This window comes from Ictidomys tridecemlineatus, chromosome 2, assembly GCF_052094955.1.
Source record: "Ictidomys tridecemlineatus isolate mIctTri1 chromosome 2, mIctTri1.hap1, whole genome shotgun sequence".
NCBI classification, from domain to species: domain Eukaryota; kingdom Metazoa; phylum Chordata; class Mammalia; order Rodentia; family Sciuridae; genus Ictidomys; species Ictidomys tridecemlineatus.
Genome location: NC_135478.1, coordinates 208,713,679 through 208,733,663, shown reverse-complemented (window position 1 = coordinate 208,733,663; position 19,985 = coordinate 208,713,679). Strand labels below are relative to the sequence as shown.

Below are 19,985 nucleotides of genomic sequence, written 5' to 3'. Positions count from 1 at the left end.
ATTAGTTTTCTTCAGTTTACTTCTAGCTATTTTCTTTAATCATTAATTTGTTGAGTTGGTACCCTTCTCTCATTAATTTTTCCCAAATAACTAGATTTGAGGGGTAGTCCTCTTTGTATCTGAAAATCCATATTCATAAAATCCATATTGCTATACTTTCTCAGGGTCCTGGATAGGAAGAAGAGAGATAGGATGCTATGAAGGTTCTTCAGCAGCCAGTGCCCTTTGCTTTGTCTTTCCAGCCCTTAACATTAGATAATTATCACTGCCAAGTGCTTACTTCGTCATACTGGAGAACACTCAGCTATTTAGTCACTGATTATTTAATGTTTGCCCAAATATATAAACTCTGAAACTCAAGCTATGTCCTAGCTTTTGGTGCTATCTTAAGATGTCCTAGTTTCTTCTGGTTGAATCTGATCCTACCTGTTTTCTACCTTTCGGGAAGATTCCACAAATTTTTGAGGTTCTCTGAAGACACTATTTTTCAACACTACTGCTAATGTATTCTTATTATTTCAGAGAATACAATAAGGAAGACATTATGTAACTAATTAAAACAAATAAAAAAAATAGAAAAAAAGAAAAAGAAATGAATCTATTCTCTTTCTTCTTAAAAAAAAAAAAGTATATGTTCAGCTTGCCAATTACCCAATTTGGTCCAGGGAGAATGTCATTGAGCTGAGATCTTTAATTCTTTTATTGAAATTTTTTCCTGCTACTTTGCTCCCCATTTTCTAGTAATTTCCTCAAAATGTTGCTATTCAATAGACATTTTGGTTTAATAAAAAATCTTTGGCTTACACTGTCTTTTCTTGAATATTTTCTTGATGTTGTTTTATTGTCTTTTGACATTTGCTATGTTGTAGTATAGGTATTGTCTCTCCAAAAGGCTCATGATTTAAAGGTTTAGTCTTCAGGGTGGTGCTACTGGGAGATGTTATGAACCTTCAGGAGATGGTGCCTTATGGAAGGTCCCTGAGTCATTGGAGAGTGTGACCCCCAACAGTGATTCTGGGAGAACAACCCACCTTTTCTTTTGCTTCCTGGCTCATGATTGTAAGTAGTCTGCTTTGCCACATGTTCCTACCATGAAGTGCCATCCCTGCCAAGAGGCCCAAACAAAGACATCACCTTATCATAGACTAGAACCTACAGAACTGTGAGCCAAAATAAACTTTCTCTTTGTAAGTTAACTCTCCTAGTGAATGCAGATATAGAGAAATCTGTTATCAGTCTTATTTCAGTTCTTTTATAGGTGACTTCATCATTTTGTCTAGTGGCTAACATACAATCTCTTTGTTTTTTAAATCTAATGTTACTACTCTATGTCTTAGAGTTAAATGTCTGGGTCACTTTTCCCTAAATATAGTGCGTACATCTGATATATAGAGAAAGTCATTCTTAACTACATTTTTTTTTGAATGTTGATTTCTCTCCTTCCTTCCTTCCTTCGTTCCTTCCTTCCTTCCTTCCTTCCTTCCTTCCTTCCTTCCTTCCTTCCTTCCTCCCTCCCTCCTTCCCTCCCTCTCCCCCCTCCTCTCTTTCTTTCTTTCTTTATTAGGGATTGAACCCAGGGTACTTCACCACTGAGCTATATCCCAAGTCCTTATTATCTTTTATTTTGAGACAGGGTCTTGCTAAGTTACTGAGAGCCTCACTAAATTGCTGAGGCTGGCCTTGAACTCATGATCCTCCTGCCTCAGCATCCCAAGATGCTGGGGTTATAGGCGTGTGCAATTGCACCTGGTTGGTATTCTTCTTTAAGAGGGCTCCAATTATGTATATGCTGGCTTTCCTCTAATTTCTGTAATTTTCTGGCTAATCTTTTTTATCTCTTTATTTTTCTTTTCTTTTATACTACTTTTATTATTTATGATTCTTACCTATTCTTCTTTATGCTCCTGTAGATTAGTCTTCATTTCCAAAAGGGATATGGTTTTCTTCAATTTCTTTCCTGAGTTTTACCAAGTCTGGTTTTACCTGTTTCTATTATTTAGCTATCTGGTCTGCATTTATAAATTCATGCTTTGTTGTTTTCTTTAGAGTTTCAAGCTTCATTAAGTCATTTAATTCATGTTAGGATACTGGGATATAATTTTCACTTGCTTTAGTGTGAAGGAAAGTCTTGCTGTTATTTTTCTTTACACTAGTCTTCTTTGAAATAGCTCTCTAAGGATTTGGTATTTATTGCTGTTCACAGTTTTTCATATTTAAGTGTGCTGATTTTCCCTGAACCAGAAACCTTTTAGAGGATTCCAACTGGATTCCAATGGAAGGGGCATGATCTTTATCAACAATTTCTTCCTCTGTTGCTACTGAATTGAATGATTTCTTTAAAATGTGATGATTTCTTTAAAATGTCATGCATTCTCTAACTTTATGAGTTTCATCTGATTCAGGGGGCTCTATCTCAAGCTTTGAGTTCCTCCAGTTCCTTCTAGCTATTTATTGCAAAAGGAGCCACTGTGCCCCACTGTCACTGTGTTTCCTGCACATTTAGACATTTACCACCTCGGGACCTTTCTGGTATTCTCCACATGTTAATTCACTGACCGCCGTGCTGCTCAGCTCCTAAAACTTCCCACCATGATGTACCATTGCTAACCTCCCTCAGCATTCCCAGTTCTCTTCATTGATTGTTGTGGGCTTCAACACAAGTTTTAAGTATTTTGGTTGTTTTTGGGTAAACTTATAAGGAATTAGGAATTGGGATTACCTTGTCTCCTAGTTTTGCTAAATATGTGTCTTGTGTGTGTGTTTAAAAAACAAAAACAAAAACAAAAACCCTCTCTGTTTGAGTCTCACTGTTTCTGAAAACCACATAAAGCAACAATGTGGAAAACTTGAGAACTAAACTGTCATTACGTTCTTTAGAAATAAAAAAGTCTTTGAACTTGAAAATGGAGACTTATACAATTATGTTACTTTTTCAGCACCACACAGCTAGCTGTTAGCTGAAGTAGGACTAAAATCCTAGTTTCTTCACCCCAATATGCTGCAGTACCATCTGATTCAGGTGAAGACCAAGCATTATTTAATAGAACCCAGCTTCTAAAGAACATCCTACTTTATCAAATTCAAGAGACAAAGGCCAGCCTCACAGAACTCTACATGTACTATATATAGTCAGACTATCCCTATACTATTCTTTTTTTAATCCATAAAAATAAAAGACATCACCATCTTCAGTAAAAGAATATGCAGGAACTTGGGATCAAAAGAATAAACTGTTCCCTAACATTGTTATGTGCTGATGCTGTTTTAGAAGACCAAAACCAGACCGCTTTCTTGGAGTTCTTATTTTCTACAGGAACACCACTGAGGATGTCAGCAAAGTGTGCACAGCTCTGAGGAGCTCAGTTACATATAGCCAGCAAAAGTTCCACATTCATTCTGGGGAGTACTTTGAAGACTAATGTTTATGATTTACCACCTAATTCACTTCATAGGCAATAATACATACCTCTCTCTTTGCCATTCTCCTATAAAAACTACATATTAGTATTAATATAGTATAGTAATAAGATAGCTTTAAAGTAAAGAATTAACAAAAATCTGAAAAGATTAAAAAAAAAAAGACCTGGGTTTTGACTCCTACGTAAGATTTTAGACTTATGTTTGATTTTGTCATAAGTCTAGCACCACCTCTCATTTCCCAAGTACTAGATAATGCTACCATCAATAGTGTGACAGATCTTGAGTCTTTTTTCCCCAACATTCCAAAAAAACATTGCCAATGGGCTGAACCAAATAAAACTGCCTATAAAAATTCAAAGTGGTTACTGTTTTACTTGACTTATCCTAAAATGATATGGAATAAATATTCAAAGATACCATAAGAATAACACTGATGGGGATGATGATGATGGCTATAAGCACATTAGTGTCAAAATGGCTTCTAGAATTACTGCATGCAGTCTCCTTGTCTTAACACCATTACATGACTTCTATTGGTACTGAGTTTAACCTTAAACTAGCATATGTCAAATTCCTACCTAGGTTCCTAAGTTTCTGGCTATAAACAAAACTGAGCATATTTTACTTCATTTGGAAGAAAAGCTCAAGATTTCAAATTCCTGAATTCATTATAAATTGATTTTAAATTTCTGCCAGGTAAGAAAAAAGATTAAAAAGGCAAGTTATTATGTTATAATTTGTGGATATTTACTATAAAACTAAATTTGTTTTTTCCTAATATTTTTCTATTTACTCTCCATACTAAAGTTCTTACGTTTAGCAATAATGTTCTGAGATCTTGGTAATTGAGCCTACACCAAATTCAGGATGTAGTATAAATTTGGGGTAGGCTCAATTAAAATAAAGAATAACATTATACATACTGAAACAATAATTATTTTTATAATCTGTCATAGGTGTTTATAGTGTTTACTATTAGACCATTCTGCACAACATCAAAAAAAGTAGTCTAAAAGCTAAGAATTACTCATCACTAATTAATTCCACTACATATTTAACTGTTCATCAAACCTGATGATCAAACACCAGTTTTGGCCCTCCATCAGCAGCAGTATCTTCACTTAATAACATCCACGTGTTTGTGTCAATGTCGTAACGATAGAAGTCACTTTTCAGAGATTTGCTGTTCCTCACAGAGGAATCCAAATAACGTCCCAATGTGTAGATTTGCCTCCGCTGAATGTCAATGCACATTTTATGACATGATCTGGCGCTAGGACCATTCTGTAGAGAGGAAAAGAAGGGCAAGTGGGGAGGGTGATTCAAAGAACAAAAAACAAAAAATAAAATTAAATGCCCCTTTTGTTACTTTTCATTAGAAGTTTTTCTTAGAAACTAATATCAAATCAACTAATATGGGTTCAACATCAAGCATAAATCTCTGAAGAAGAGCAACAGAAGCAGTAGGAGACACAAATCTTATCCTGGAAAGGCTTAAAATATACTAGGAAAGATAAACCAAACTATTCTGTAAACTATGACTCTCATTTGCAAATTGCATATGGCTTCAATCAGGTATTAATTACATTTTAGTCATTTGTGATGTAGTTCAATTCCATACTACATATCACTTTTGTCCTTAAGAACATTTCTATATTTCTCACCAGAATATAGGACAAAACAAGTATGGTCTGGGGCTGTAGCTCAGGGTTAAGGGTGCTTCCCTGGCATGCATAAAGCCTTGGATTCAATCCCCAATACTAGAGGGTAGGCAGTGGGAAAACAGTATTATCAGAACAATAATGTAGCAGTATTAACTTGACTAAAGGAAGATATATTGGAAAGGAAAACAGTTTGACAATTAGTGTTATTAATCCAGATAGTATGTTGATTTGAATCTATACAATTAACTATTTTAAAAACTTACTTTTAAAGACTTTTGTCAAGATTTTAGAAGATAAAGAAGAAATTTTATTTAAGAAAGAACTGACTCCATGTGTCATCTTCAGAGAAAAGGAGGATAATAAAACACTAGGTACTGAAATGCCTCTTTGTGTTCCCCAAGAACCTAGTCAACTCAAGGGCTGAAATGTCCAGGTTTATTTTATCTTGATGGACACTGGTTTTCTCCCATGAATACTAGGAATTAAGGTGAGTTAGCATATCCTCCATGCTTTCTTACATGCAGGTCAAGTTCCTTGGGATGCCTAGTCATTCAAAGCAAGCTAAGTTAGTGATGCCACTGCTTCTGCAGCCTCACTTATAAAACTCCTCTCCTTAACTGGTGTGAAACTGAGGACACTTGTCCAGTCAGCCACCACTGGACAAGGCATCAGGAGAAATGAAATGCTATTTTCTGGCAAAGTAGCACGAAGGACAGAGGTGTTAGTATAGCCTGTTGCCACTAGGCTTTCTGGAGTAATATCAGGAGGGATAGAGGCATTAGCTGGCAAAGCACTCTTAGGAATGGAGGTGCTATCTGTCTAGCCTGTCATCACCAGGTCTTCCCTTTTAGAGCACTGTCATGCAGTCTCTGGGTACTTTCTTTGAACTCTTGGCTGCCTATCCCAATTGGGCTATCACAAACTGGGCTGTGGCCAGTACACTTTATAATTAACCTCAAAAATAAATATGGGATAACATCTAATAAATCTGTCATATTTCTGAGAATGTGAAATTTGAGATTTAAATAGTAAAGTTATCAAATTTTTTCCTTCAGTACTTAAGTACTTCTAAAATGCTGAGCAAATTACACCCTAAGAACAAAGAAAAAAGATAAAGGAAATTAATAGGATAGAAAACATTAAGAAATGGAGAAAATTAACAGCTGATTATTTGAAAGACTGACAGCATTCTATACCCCTAACAAGACTAATTTTTTATAAAGGGAGAGAGAAATACAAATTGCCACTATCAGAACTGAAAGTACTACAGACTCTCTAAAAATTAAAAACAAAATAAAGGTCTATTAAGAAAAATTGGTAAAATTTGACAATGTAGATAAAATGGACATATTCCTTAATAATATATAACAGTAAAATGAACTGAGATGAAAATGAAAAACATGAAATCCTTATATCTATTGAAAAATTGAATTTACAATTTAAAATATTCCCATAAAGAGACTTCCAAGCCCAGATTTCTATCCTGGTATACCTATGGAAGAAATTTCATCATTTTTAGATGAAATTATTTGGAATATACTGGAAGAAGAAAAACTCCATTTTAAAATCTATATTCTAGGACTAGGATTGTAACTCAGTGGTAGAATGCCTAGCATATGTGAGGCACTGGGTTCAATCCTCAGCACTACATAAAAATAAATAAAATAAGGGTATTGTGTCCATAAACAAATAAAAAAATTAAAATAAAATCTATATTCTACTCCATTCCTAATTTAACTTAACACTAAAATCAAAAGATATTACAAAGAAGAGGTGAGGGATAGCAGGAATAAGAGGAAAGGGGAAAGGAAGTCAAGAAATAATTTATGGGCAAGTATCCCTAAACAAAGACACAAAGTTAATCTTTTACAAAATATTTACAAATAGAATACAACAATAAATAAAAAGAATATTTCAAAACAAAAGGAATGCAGTTGATTTTATATATAAAAATCCATCACAGTAATTTGTCATATTAACTGGATGAAGGGTAAAAATGATTATATTAATACCAATTTAGAAAACAATTTGATAAAATGTAACACATATTCATAATACTCACATGCAATATAAATTCATGAAACTCACAGCAAAACAGGAATAGAAATGAACTGCACCACATAAAAATGAAAACAAAATAAAGGTATTGTGTCCATCTAACAACTAAAAAAAAAATTAAAAAAAAAAAAGAATATGAGAAAACCTGAACTCTAACCTGTCGTTTAATGGTGACATGCTGAATATTCTCCTGCTAAGACTGAACAATACAAGGATGCCTTTCTCATCACTTCTGTTTAACAATGTGATGGAAGTCCAAGTCAGTAAAAGAAGGAGAAGAAATAAAATCAATCAATCAACAAATATATGAAAAAATGTCCAACATATCTAGCAGTTAGAGAAATGCAAATCAAAACTACTCTAAGATTTCATCTCACTCCAGTCAGAATGACAATCATCAAGAATACAAGCAACAATAAATGTTGGCAAGGATGAAGGGAAAAAGGTCCACTCATACATTGCTGGGGGACTGCAAATTGGTGCAACCATTCTGGAAAGCAGTATGGAGATTCCTCAGTCAACCTGGAATGGAGCTTCCATTTGACCCAGCTATCTCACTCCTTGTCATATACCCAAAGGACTTAAAATCAGCATATTAAAATGATGCAGCCACATCAATGTTTATAGCAGCTCAATTCACAATAGCTAAACTATGGAACCAACCTAGGTGTCCTTCAATGGATGAATGGATAAAGAAAATGTGCTATATATATTCAATGGATCATTACTCTGTTTTAAAGAATAAATAGAGGGATGGCGTTGTAGCTCAGCGGTAGAGTGCTCATCTAGCATATGCGAGACCCTGGGTTTGATCCTTAGCACATAAAATTAAAATAAAGATACGGTGTCCAACTACAACTAAAATATTTTTTAAAAAGAATAAATAGAATAAAATTATGGCATTTTGCTAAGCAAAATAAGCCAATTCCAAAAAATCAAAGGCTAAATCTTTTCTCTGATATGCAGATGCTAATTCACAATAAGGTGGGAGGGACTAGGGAAGAAGAGAGTTACTATGGATTAGGTAGAAGGAGTAAAGGGAGGGGAGAGGGTCTGGGGCTAGGAAGGAAAGTAGAATGAACCAGACATTATTACCCTATGTATGTGTATTTATTATCCTATGCATGACTGATGTGATTCTACAACATGTATAATCAGAAAAATGAGAAATTATACCCCATCTATGTATGATATATCAAACTGCATAACTGCTTTCTATTGTCACGTATAACTACTTAACATGAATTAAAAATTTAAAAAAAGAAAAAAAATCAGCTACAATTTTGACATTTGGAAAAAAAAAGAAAGGAACAAAATAAAAGTGTCTCTATTCATATACACTACAACTGTTGTTTAAAATGTCCTAAAAAATAAAAAGATCTATTAGAAATAAGTTAACTTAACAAAATGACATGATTTTCCATACTGCCAACAAGTGAAAGTAAAAAACTTTCAAAATCCCACTTATAACACAATACACACAAGATAAAATACACTGGAATAAATTCAATTAAAATATCCAATAACTCTAATGTGAAAACCCCAAAGTGGAGATTAAACCATATTCATGGATTAGAAGACTTAATATCATTAAGACATTAATTCTTTCCAAATTGTTTTATAGACTCATCACACTCCCTGTCATAATTGCCACAGTTTTAGAAACTGACAAGATAACTCTAAAATTCATACAAAAATGTAAAAGACCTAAAAGAACCAAAATTATTTTGAAAAGAACAAAGAGGTCCCCAGCAGCTTGGAAGGCTGAGGCAGGAGGATCACGAGTTTAAGGCCAGCAACTTAGCAATACCTTGGCTCAGTGTAAATGCCCTAGGGTTCAATCCCCAAGAACAAAAACAAAAGAAAACAAAGAGGACTTCACTCTTGGACCCTATGAGTTACTATAAAACTACAATAATTAAAGGAATGCCATATTGGTATAAATAGAGACCAAATATAATGAAACAAGATATAGAGAGTGCAAACAGAAACATATAAGAACAATTGATTTTCAACTCAGGTGTGGAACAAAGCAACTTTTTAGAGCAATAGGGAGCGATCAAAAGCCTCACATACCATTGGCAGGTATATAAAATGGCACAACAACTTTGGGAAGAGATTTAACAGATTAATGAAAGGAGGCTAAAAAGGTAAGAGTTTGATGAATAACAGAATATTTTCATATTTTTAAAATGTTTACCACAAAGTATTAATTATAAAGAGGAGAGATCTGGTAGGCAGCAGCTTAATCAAGTGATCAAAGCTAACTAACATCAGATGAACTGAAATAATGTGTCTGTCTCCTGAAGCCAATGTAATCCATGTGTTATGCCCGCTAAAAACGTGTAATGGTTAATTTGAATTCTCAACATGATTGAATTAAGAGATGTCAATGATTAAGAGGCTTCTGGGTATGTCAGCGAGGGTGTGTCTAGGAATGGGGGGCATGTGGGATAGCCAACTGAAGTGGAGACCCTCCTTAAGTATGGGCAGCACTGTTCTATAGGATAGTGGCTTAGATGGAATAAAAGCTGGAAAAACAAGGATACAGCAGCAGATGCAAGCTCAATTCTTCTTGAACAGGTTCCTGATTGCTGCTTTGATTGAGGATATTGGACTCTCGCTTCTTCACTTTTCCAAAGGACTCTTCCAGTGGTGATTCACCAGGGAGTTTCCATAAGCCTTCAGACTTGGACTAGGGTAGCACTGTTAATCCCTCTTGTTCTAGGGCTTCAGTGTCTTGGACTGTGGCAGGTTTTGGTTCCTCTCTAGCCTGAAGACAAACACTATGGACTATGCAGCTTCTGATTGCTTAAGCCAACCTAATAAATCCCATTTTTATAATAATACTTCCTGTCGATTCTGTTCCTCTGGAATACTCTAATACAAAATGCATAATCTGAATCCAATCCTAAGGAAATATCAGGCAAAGCCAGTTGAGGGATATTCTACAAGATGACTCCCTGTACTCTTCAAAAATGTTAGTCAAAAAGAATAGGAGACTAAAGAATCATGAAAACAAAATGCAATGCATGATAATGGACTAAATCCTGGGTCAGAGGCTATGGGGATGATGACAATGGGATGCTTCTAAAGGACAACTCTGGGTCATTTTGGGATAACTTTCTATATCTGAATAGGGACTGAATTAGATTAAAGCTACAGTTCTCAGTACAGTCTGGGTTCTTCAATGCACTTCAGGGAGTCCACAAGGTCAAAGTTGTTTTCATAACAATACAAGGATACATTTTTTTTAATGCTCATTCTCTATGAATGTTCTGAAAATTTCCAGAGGCTACATGATTTTCTGATATAGCAGCCTGAATGCAGAAACAGATGTATAAATTAGCTGTCTTCTATTAAGCCAAACATTCAAGAGGTCTAGAAAACGAAAAAACAATGCTACTTGATGTATGATGTTTTCTCAAGGAAAAGCACCTATGCAAATGTTTGCATTGCAAGCTGGTAAAGGTGTTTTTTCCATAGAACTCTATATTTACTTGAGAGAACAACTAAAGTATGGTTATTTAAGCTGGGGTTGTGGCTCAGTAGTAGAGTGCTTGCTTAGCACACATGTAGCACTGGGCTCAATCCCCAGCACCACATTAAAAAAAAAAAAAAGAAAGAAAAAAGGTAAATAAAATGAAGGTCTAAAAATATTTTTTTAAAAAAGCATGGTTATTCAGAATTTGTGGTTATGTCAGACAGTATCTCAAAAGTGAATGAGAAAATCTGTTGCCAATGATGTCATATTTATTTTAAGCATGCCTCAGAATTTTAGAAAATTGCTACTGTGATCAACACTATCCCAATACCTACAACTGACAGTGATATTAACAAATGTGATTTTTTTTGAATATTACATAAAAAGGTCAATATCTGTAACTCAGGGAACCAGTATTTTTCAGATGACCAACACATTAGTTTAAAAAAACAATATGATATGTCAAATACATTCTACTGTCATGTATAACTAAAAAGAACAAATTTTAAAAAAGTTTAAAAACCATGCATGGATTAAAAAAAAAACATTCAAAGAGCAAAACAAACCAATGGATTTTAATGTAACAGAATACAAAAAAGTAAGCTGGTATGGTTTCAGAGTCTACACTACAACTACCTGTAAAAAACAATGACTTGTCAACTTAGGATATGGGATCAAAGAACATATGCAATTGTCTGAAAAAAGATATTAAAATATCACTCTCCTTCCAAAAGCTGCTATCTGAGGTCCAGCTTTCCTCAGTATTTCATGCAAAACAATATGTCACAAGAGAGTAAATGAAAAACAGATTTATGAGAATCTATCTTTCATTAACTAAGACATTTATGAAAATTCAAAACAATGTTACTCTTCTTGCTAAAATTTTTGGAAAATTGTTATTTTTAAAAAAATGTTATTTATTTTAGTGTGTAATAGGTTTATTACTGCTATTTTAAAATAATCAACAGAAATTTTAAAGATCTATTTTAATTTCAATAGATATAACCCAAATAAATTTCAAATTTCAATGAGTTTTGTATAAAGGAATCCTGAGGTCATAAAGTTTGAGAATCATTAGTATAAGTATCATCCAATAAGAGGAAGGCCCTGTCTAATTTCAGAAATGAAGTCAGAATTACGTAAGAAAGCAAAACTTTACTTTCAGAAAAATGTAAGTAAGGGACATTTTCCTACCCTGCTTTTATGAAAAGGTATAATCCAGTCTTTTCTAAGATGTCTCCAGCTTTAAATTTCATTTTCATTAATAATCATGGCTGATAGTCATATTACAAAATATTGAACTTTTATAGTTAGTCTACAAGAATATTAAAGGAACATGACTATTCCATCTTTGTTGAACACGGCATTGTTCATCATGCCTCAAATTTTTGTAACATAATGAAAAACGAACAAAGGTTCAACTTTTCTTTTTACTTTCCAAGACTTGGTCCCCAAAACTATGAATACATGACCAGTGAAACTCCACATCATGTATAACCACAAGAATAGAAAGTTATATTCCATGTATGATGTCAAAATATAGTCTACTGTCATGAATAACTAAAAAGAATAAATAAAAAAAATTTAAGAATATTAATGGAATTGGATTGAGGTTCATAAAAATATCTTTTTAATTAACTACTTTGAACAATAATACACTTGTTTCAAACTTATAAAAACTTACTTGCACATATAAACATTTAAAATAATTTTTTCTCCTTAAGAGCTGAGTCATTCTATTATCTTTAAATCTCTGAAATCTTTTATTAGATATACATTTAAGTAAATTAAGTTAATTTTGCTTTTTAATTATTTTAAAAAATACATCCTATGGGGTATCATCAAACAATAGTTTGTGCCTCGAGCCAGCCATGGGCTGTATGTGAGCTATGAGCATTTGAGCACTTGAGGGGACTGGAATGACATTGCTCATCTGACTGGACTGTGTTTCCTTTTTGCTCGCTCTGCCTTTCATCCCACATAGCACCTGAGATGGGTGTGGCTTTCCAAGATGTCAGTCAATCTGCTGACCACAAGACATCACCAAGCAACCCCCTGAAACCTAATCCCTTGCCTTATTGGGGTTGAACTTTCTCAAATGAATGTCTTTCTCCTCAATAAATAGGATGGATGGTTTCAGGCATGTTCTCTCTCTTTCCAACGGACCCTTAAGGTCAAGAGCTGTTCCTGATTCCTGTAAGCAAAAGGTATTTCTGTGTGTTGCATGCTTCTTTTGCCATTTTCTCAGTCATTGATGTAGCCAGCTCTTGTGAACCCAGCTCAAGTCTAGCTAGCGATAAATTTGTACTCATTGGTACCAAATAAATAAAAAATAAACAAATAAATAAATCGAGATATGTGAAATATTTACTGCTCAGTTTTAAAAACAATGAGCAGTAGTCAGGGCCATGTATTACCTTTCAATTCACAGGTAGACCAACAAAAGACTTTTAGGGGTCCATATAAAGAAAGTAATAATAAACTATAATAAATATGAGCTCTATCTAGTACTAAGTCACGATGTTACTTATCTCTCTTACCTTCAAATAACAAAAACAAAGTGTTTCCATCAAAATAACCTCTACAGTTTTTCAGCATTACTTTTAATTACTGAGTTCTAAATATTACTTACACCTGTGTAAACAGTATAAAAAGTAATAGAATGAACAATTATCTACACATTTCCCAGCCTTAGAAGCAGAATATATCAATATTACCTCTAAAATCAATTATAAACACCCCCAAGAAGCCACTCTCCTGAATTTTGCATTTATCCCCTTGCTTTGCCCTAGTACTAACTTTTAATTTAATTCATCTCATCTGTTTATTCCCTGAGAGTAAACATACATGTCACACTATAATTACCAGACAGAAAACCATCAAACAACTAAATTTATGAAACTATTTTCTACACTTTTGAAAAATTTTTGTCATATTATTACATGAATCCTTCTTTATCCAGAGAGGAGAAATTCTAAGACCACCAATGATTGCTTAAAACTACAGACAGTATATAATCCTATATATGCTTAGTTACATTTTAAAGGATATGATGCAAACAGGATTATAAACGGATAGCAACCCATTCAAGAACTAAAAAAAGTTTAAGTGGACACCACAGCAAGCTGAGGAAGTGAAGTCTGAACTGAGTTTAAAGAATAAGTAAGTATTTACTAGTAAATGCTTAAGGGGAAGACCCTCTGTTAATCTGAAACAGGAAAAACAACATTGCCAAATAACACAGGTCAGAAAATTGAATAATTCCAGGAAGGCTAGAACATAAAGTCAGGAGATGAAGCTGGAAAAGTAGATGAAGACTAAATCCTGATGAGAAATTTGGAGTTTTTACTCTAAGCAAAATGAACAGAGGTAGATAAATAGTTTTATTATTGTTGTTATTTTGTGTCTATGTCTTTAACAGTGTTTCCCACCACATGCTGACTCTAGATCTTTTTGCTAAGGAGACAAGAATAAATTTGATGGATTGTTTACATCTACTTTACCCCTCTTGCAGCTTTGCCCTTGCCATGGTTCCAGCTATCCCAGAGCAAGGTAAGCAACTGTGCAGAACACAACCAATGGAAGGCATCCTCAACTAGACAATAGACAGCTGAATCACTGACAAATAAGTGTGCCCAGACTAAACCAAAAGAATGGACTAGCCAACCTGCAGACTCATAAGCAAATAAATGCTTATTACTGAGGCTTTGTGAGTGCATATAATGTAACAGATAAAATATAATTGGTAACTGAAACAGGGACTGAAAGTAATCACAGGGCTTAAGCAGAGGCATCAGTGGCCAAACATGTTTTTCAAGACTGTGCTCAGGAATGGAGAACAGATCTGGAGATCATCAATAGTGAACAAAAAAGTTTAAGAAATTATAAAGATGGAATCAGCACCAAAAGGAAAAGACATCTGAAATAAAGTATAGGATATTAATGTAACTTTGGCACAAATTATATACCCTTAATGAAGAAGGAGGATTTTAAGATGATCCTAGGCTTACTGCAAGAATAATTAGAGATGTAACCAACCTAGATTTAAAATCGTTGAAAAGAAGTGTTAAGTGTGTGCTTGTGTTTTAAAAATTAGATGTCTTTTCTTTTTGTTGAGGACAGAAATAATCATTTCAGAACATGGTACTTCTATACTGACAAGGGAAGGCCATTTTTACATACTTTTGTCAAGGTTACAAAACAGAAATCAGAATTTCAAGGTCTTTTTGAGAAAATAAAAATAACCCAAATGACTAATTGCTGAAACATGCTAAGTAAGCAAGAACCCAGTTTCCTAGGATTGAAGACACAGCATCAGATCTTTTGAAATGGTCTTTCCAAAATGAAAATCAGAGGGTTTGAATTAAATCTTTTTCCCCCCTCTTCACATTCAGCTTCTGTTATTTTATAGTTTATTTTTCAATTCATAATTTCAAACAGCCCAGATGGAGGATACAGCAATAAGTTCTATAAAATTTTTGAGAAAAATATTTGTTTTATTTCAAAGTATAATATAATCATATAATTGTTTAATTCAAAGCCATAAAAGCAAATCATTTTATTCAGTATGGAAATGCCATGTATGTCTACATATCTACATATGGATAGATATAAAAATACACATATATATGCAATTTAAAGTTTAAAATATATACATAATTTATGAAAACTGACACACAACTAGAAGTAGCTTAATGTTGGTGGCACATTCTAAGAAATGCATTGTCATGTCACGTATAACTAATTAGAATAATACAAAAAAACCTCAAATGCATTGTCATGCTATCTCATCATTGTACGAACATCATAGAGTGCATTTATACAAACCAGCACAGGTATAATGTCACTAGGCAATGTAATATTATTGGACCAGCACTACATATGTGGCCTGCCATTGATTGTAAGGTCATTATGCAGTGCATGACTATACAGTAAAACAGTGAGAGGCCAAAATAGTGAGAGAGAGAGGCTAGAACACCAAAAGTACATTTGCCAAAGGAAATTAAAATGAGACAAATGCTAAATACAAGAGTAGAGGTGACAAGGACAAAAGGATGGTCATGCAATTACACTTCTGGGCTAAGGAGTGTAAAAATTCAATGACATAAAAATATCCATTTTCTTTCATCTTTACAAAACAGTCTTGCTTATGTGCCAGTAGTTAACAAACCAGGTATGGAAGCTAAAATGTAGGAATACTTAAACCAAGCTTGTATATGACAAACTCTTTTACAACTACTGCTGATAAATATTAGAGAAAAAAACAATCTTGCAAAGTGTATACCCATGCTTCTAATGCAATATGGGTGTATAAAAAGTCTGAAAACTTACCTCTTTCTCAGTGTCTCTAGAGATACATGTCCACTGGTTCTCCTTCACACTGTATGCCCAGAAGTCAGCAAGATCTTGTGTTCCATCCCAGCCACCAAACAAATAAACGGTCTCTATAAAAATCAGAAAAATATGTATTAAAAAAAAACAAAGGCTGGGGCTGCAGCTCAGTATTGGAGTGCTTGCCTCACACTCGAGGGTCAGATACTGGGTTCAATCCTCAGTATCATATTAAAATAACCAAATTAATAAAGGTATTGTGTCCATCAAATTAAAACAAAACAAAACCCAAAGAACTTGAGGAGAAAGTGTAGATACCAGATCTAGTCAGTTGTTTCAGATATTATGTAAGAAAGTATCTAACTAAATTTTTATGAAATTTTAAAAAACTGATAACTTTCAAAATGCATAGATTAGCATTTCCTAAACATGAGTATATGGAAAAGCTGCAGCAAATCACTATTGCAAGAGATTTATTTTAAAAAGAGATCACTAGGACATGTTCCTCAAGTTTCTGATTCCATACTTCTTTAATAGGTTAAAAAAGAAGAGTCTGGGGACTGGGGTTGTGGCTCAGAGGTACAGCCCTAGCCTAGCATGCATGAGGCACTGGGTTTGATCCTCAGCGCTAACTAAAATTAAAATAAAGATATTGTGTTCACCTATAACTAAAAAATATTAAAAAAAAGAAAAAAAAGTTTATTTTTATTGTACCCAGAGGAACCTAATGTGCAGTGGAGTTTCTGAGTTAGGTAATGAAAAACTCACATTTATCAGTTCCTTAACAATGAAACCACTTTTTTATTTACTAAAGACCTATGACATTTTTTTCTCAGATTATAAAAATAAGAAATCTTGGAATTATCATTATCAAAGTATAACATAAGGTCTGGGGTTGTGGCTCAGTGTTAGAGTGCTTGCCTAGCATGTGTAAGGCCCTGGGTTCAATCCTTAGCACCACATAAAAATGAATAAGTAAAATAAAGGTATTGTGTCCAACTACAACTAAAAAAAAAACAAAAATTACAACATAAGAACACCTAGCTATTTCTGAAAAAAGCAACTTTTAAAAAGGCTTTTAAATTTCTCTAAAAAAAACTGGCTGTAAGTTGAAGTTATTTATTTTAGGAATAAACTGATTTATAGCTTATAGCTTTCATGGAAATCGGTGAAATTTTTTTCAAATATACTGTGGAAGGTTTAATGCCTCATACATTAACATTTCAAGGTATCATTCTGGATATCTTGAAAATTAGGTTTCTTCTGACTAAAATGTCTATTACATTTATGGACTTTATCACTGTAAAAAAAATGGTGTCTTACTTGATGAACAGTGACTCTTTATACATTAGGCTACATCACAGATCCTTCCTTATACAATGACACTGCATTTTCATTTTCCAAATATTTCCCCCTTTTTAAATATCATACTTATGTGTACTGGTTACACAAGTCCACCATTTTTTTTTTTTTTTTAAGTTAAGTAAAACACCACAGGAAAACTGTAAAGCTGCCCTAGGCCTGTCATCTAAATGGTGTCCCACCATGAAGGATTATATTTCAAAGTGCATGTGGAAATTAGGTTACACTATGAAATGTCTTGCCATTCACAGAGCTGAGCTGTCATATTTTAATATAATTTCAAAATCTAAGTAAATTTTCTAAGTGAAACATCCATTTTATCCCCAAGTAACTTGGAGATACAAAAATAATGCTTCTCTACTCTCTAAATAAGAATAGCGTTTTGGAGCAGGACTAAGTTCTAGTGCTAACTGGGTGATCAAGTACAGGTTATGTAACTTTCACACATCTTATTTTTTCATTTAAAAAATTCTGAGCATTGTGAAGTTCTTCAGCTCTAAGTTACATGAAAATATTCTACAGGCTGTCAAGCATGAAGAAAATTTCCACTTTTATTACATGAACAAAACACAATCCTTGAAACTCTAGACAGAGTAATTAAATAGTAGAAAGAAAGGAATACAAATAGGAGAAGAAGAATTCAAACTATCACTGTTTGTGGATGACATGATTCTATATTTAGAAGAGCCAAAAAAATCCCACCAGAAAACTTCTACAACTTATAAATGAATTCAGCAAAGTAGAAGGTTATAACACAAACACCCATAAATCAAATGTGATTTACATCACTGATGAATCTACTACCCCATTCACAATAGCTTAAAAAAAAAAGACCTCTACAATGAAAATTATAGAACACTAAAAAAAAAAAAAAAAAATGAAGGAGACCTTAGAAGATGGAAAACCTCCCATGCTCCTAAATAGGCAGAATATTGTCAAAATTGCCATACTACTAAAAGCGTTATAAAAACTTAATGAAATTCCTATTAATATCCCAATGATATTCTTCATAGAAATAGAAAAAGCAATCATGAAATTCATTTGGAAAAATAAAAAACCCAGAATAGCTAAAGCAATCCTTAGCAAGAAGAGTAAAGCAGAAGGCATCACAATACCAGACCTTAAACTATATTTCAGAGCCACAGTAATCAAAATGGCATGATATTGGCACCAAAACAGACACATAAACCAGTGGTACAATATATAAAACAAATCCACATAAATACAGCTACCTCATATAGACAAAGTTGCCAAAAACATTCACTGGAGAAAAGATAGTCTATTCAATAAATGGTGCTGGGAAAATTGGAAATCCACATATAACAAAGTGAAATTAAACCCCTATCTCATCCTGCACAAAACTCAACTCAAAGTGGATCAAAGACTTAGGCACCAGAACAAGAGATCCTGTGCCTAACAGAAAAGTAGGCTCAAATCTTCACTACGTTGGCTTAGGATCTGACTTCCTTAACAAGACTCCTAAAGCACAAGAAGTAAAATCAACCAATAAATGGGATGGATTCAAACTAAAAAGCTTCTTCACAGCAAAGAAAACAACAACATGAAGAGAGAGCCTACAGAATGGGAGAAAAATCATTACCATGTGTACCTCAGATAGACCACTGATCTCCAGAATATATAAAGAACTCAAAAACCTTAACAACAAAAATCAAATAACCCTGTCAATAAATGGGCTAAGGAACTGAACAGACACTTTACAGAAGAAAAAATATAATTGATCGATCAATAAATATATGAAAAAATGTTCAATATCTCCAGCAGTCCAGAGAAATGCAAATCAAAACTACTCTAAGATTTCATCTCACTCCAGTGGCAATCATCAAGAATACAAGCAACAGGGGCTAGGATTGTGGCATGAGCGCTCACCTAGCACTTGCGGGGCCCTGGGTTTGATCCTCAGCACCATATAAAAATAAATGAATGGAATAAAGGTATTGTGTCCAACAACTAAAAAAATAAACATTAAAAAAACATTAAAAAAAAAAAGAATACAAGCAACAATAAATGTTGGCAAGGATGTGGGAAAAAAGGTCCACTCATACATTGCTGGTAAGACTGCAAATCGGTGTAACCACTTTGGAAAGCAGTATGGAGATTCTTCAGAAAACTCAGAATTACCATTTGATTCAGCTATCCCACCCCTTGGCATATACCCAAAGGACTTAAAATCAGAATACTACAGTGATGCATCCTCATCAATGTTTATAAGCAACTCAATTCATAATAGCTAAAGTGTGGAAAGAACCTAGGTGCCCTTCAACAGATGAATGGATAAAAAAATGTTATAGCTATACATACACACACACACACACACAGGAATATCACTCAGCTTTAAAGAAGAATAAAATTATGGTATTTGTTGGTAAATGGATGGAGAAGAATATCATGCTAAGTGAAATAAGCCATCCAAAAAAAAAAAAAATGAAAACCTGAAAGTTTTCTCTGATACGCAGATGCTAATTCACAATGCACAGGAGGTGGGACTAGGGAGGAATAATGTTATTTTAGATAAAGGGGAGTGAAGGGAGGAAAAGTGGTATGGAGGTAGGAAAGGTAGTAGAATGAATCAGACATTATTACCCAAATGTACATATGTACTGGTGGGATTCCACACCATGTATACCCACAAGAATGAGAAATTATAC

At 33.8% G+C, this 19,985-nt stretch overlaps 1 protein-coding gene across 19 annotated transcripts in view; it reads right to left on the bottom strand.

Moving 5' to 3' along the window:
- Positions 1 to 19,985, bottom strand: part of Mkln1 (muskelin 1) — a 302,986-nt gene that overhangs the window by 54,014 nt on the left and 228,987 nt on the right. For all 19 annotated transcript variants that reach the window (XM_078040552.1, XM_078040549.1, XM_078040543.1 and 16 more), the window contains 2 exons: positions 15,958 to 16,070; positions 4,492 to 4,704 (listed from right to left, as the gene is read on the bottom strand). In XM_078040552.1, coding sequence (XP_077896678.1) covers positions 4,492 to 4,704; positions 15,958 to 16,070 — 326 coding nt within the window. The remainder of the gene's footprint in view (positions 1 to 4,491; positions 4,705 to 15,957; positions 16,071 to 19,985) is intronic.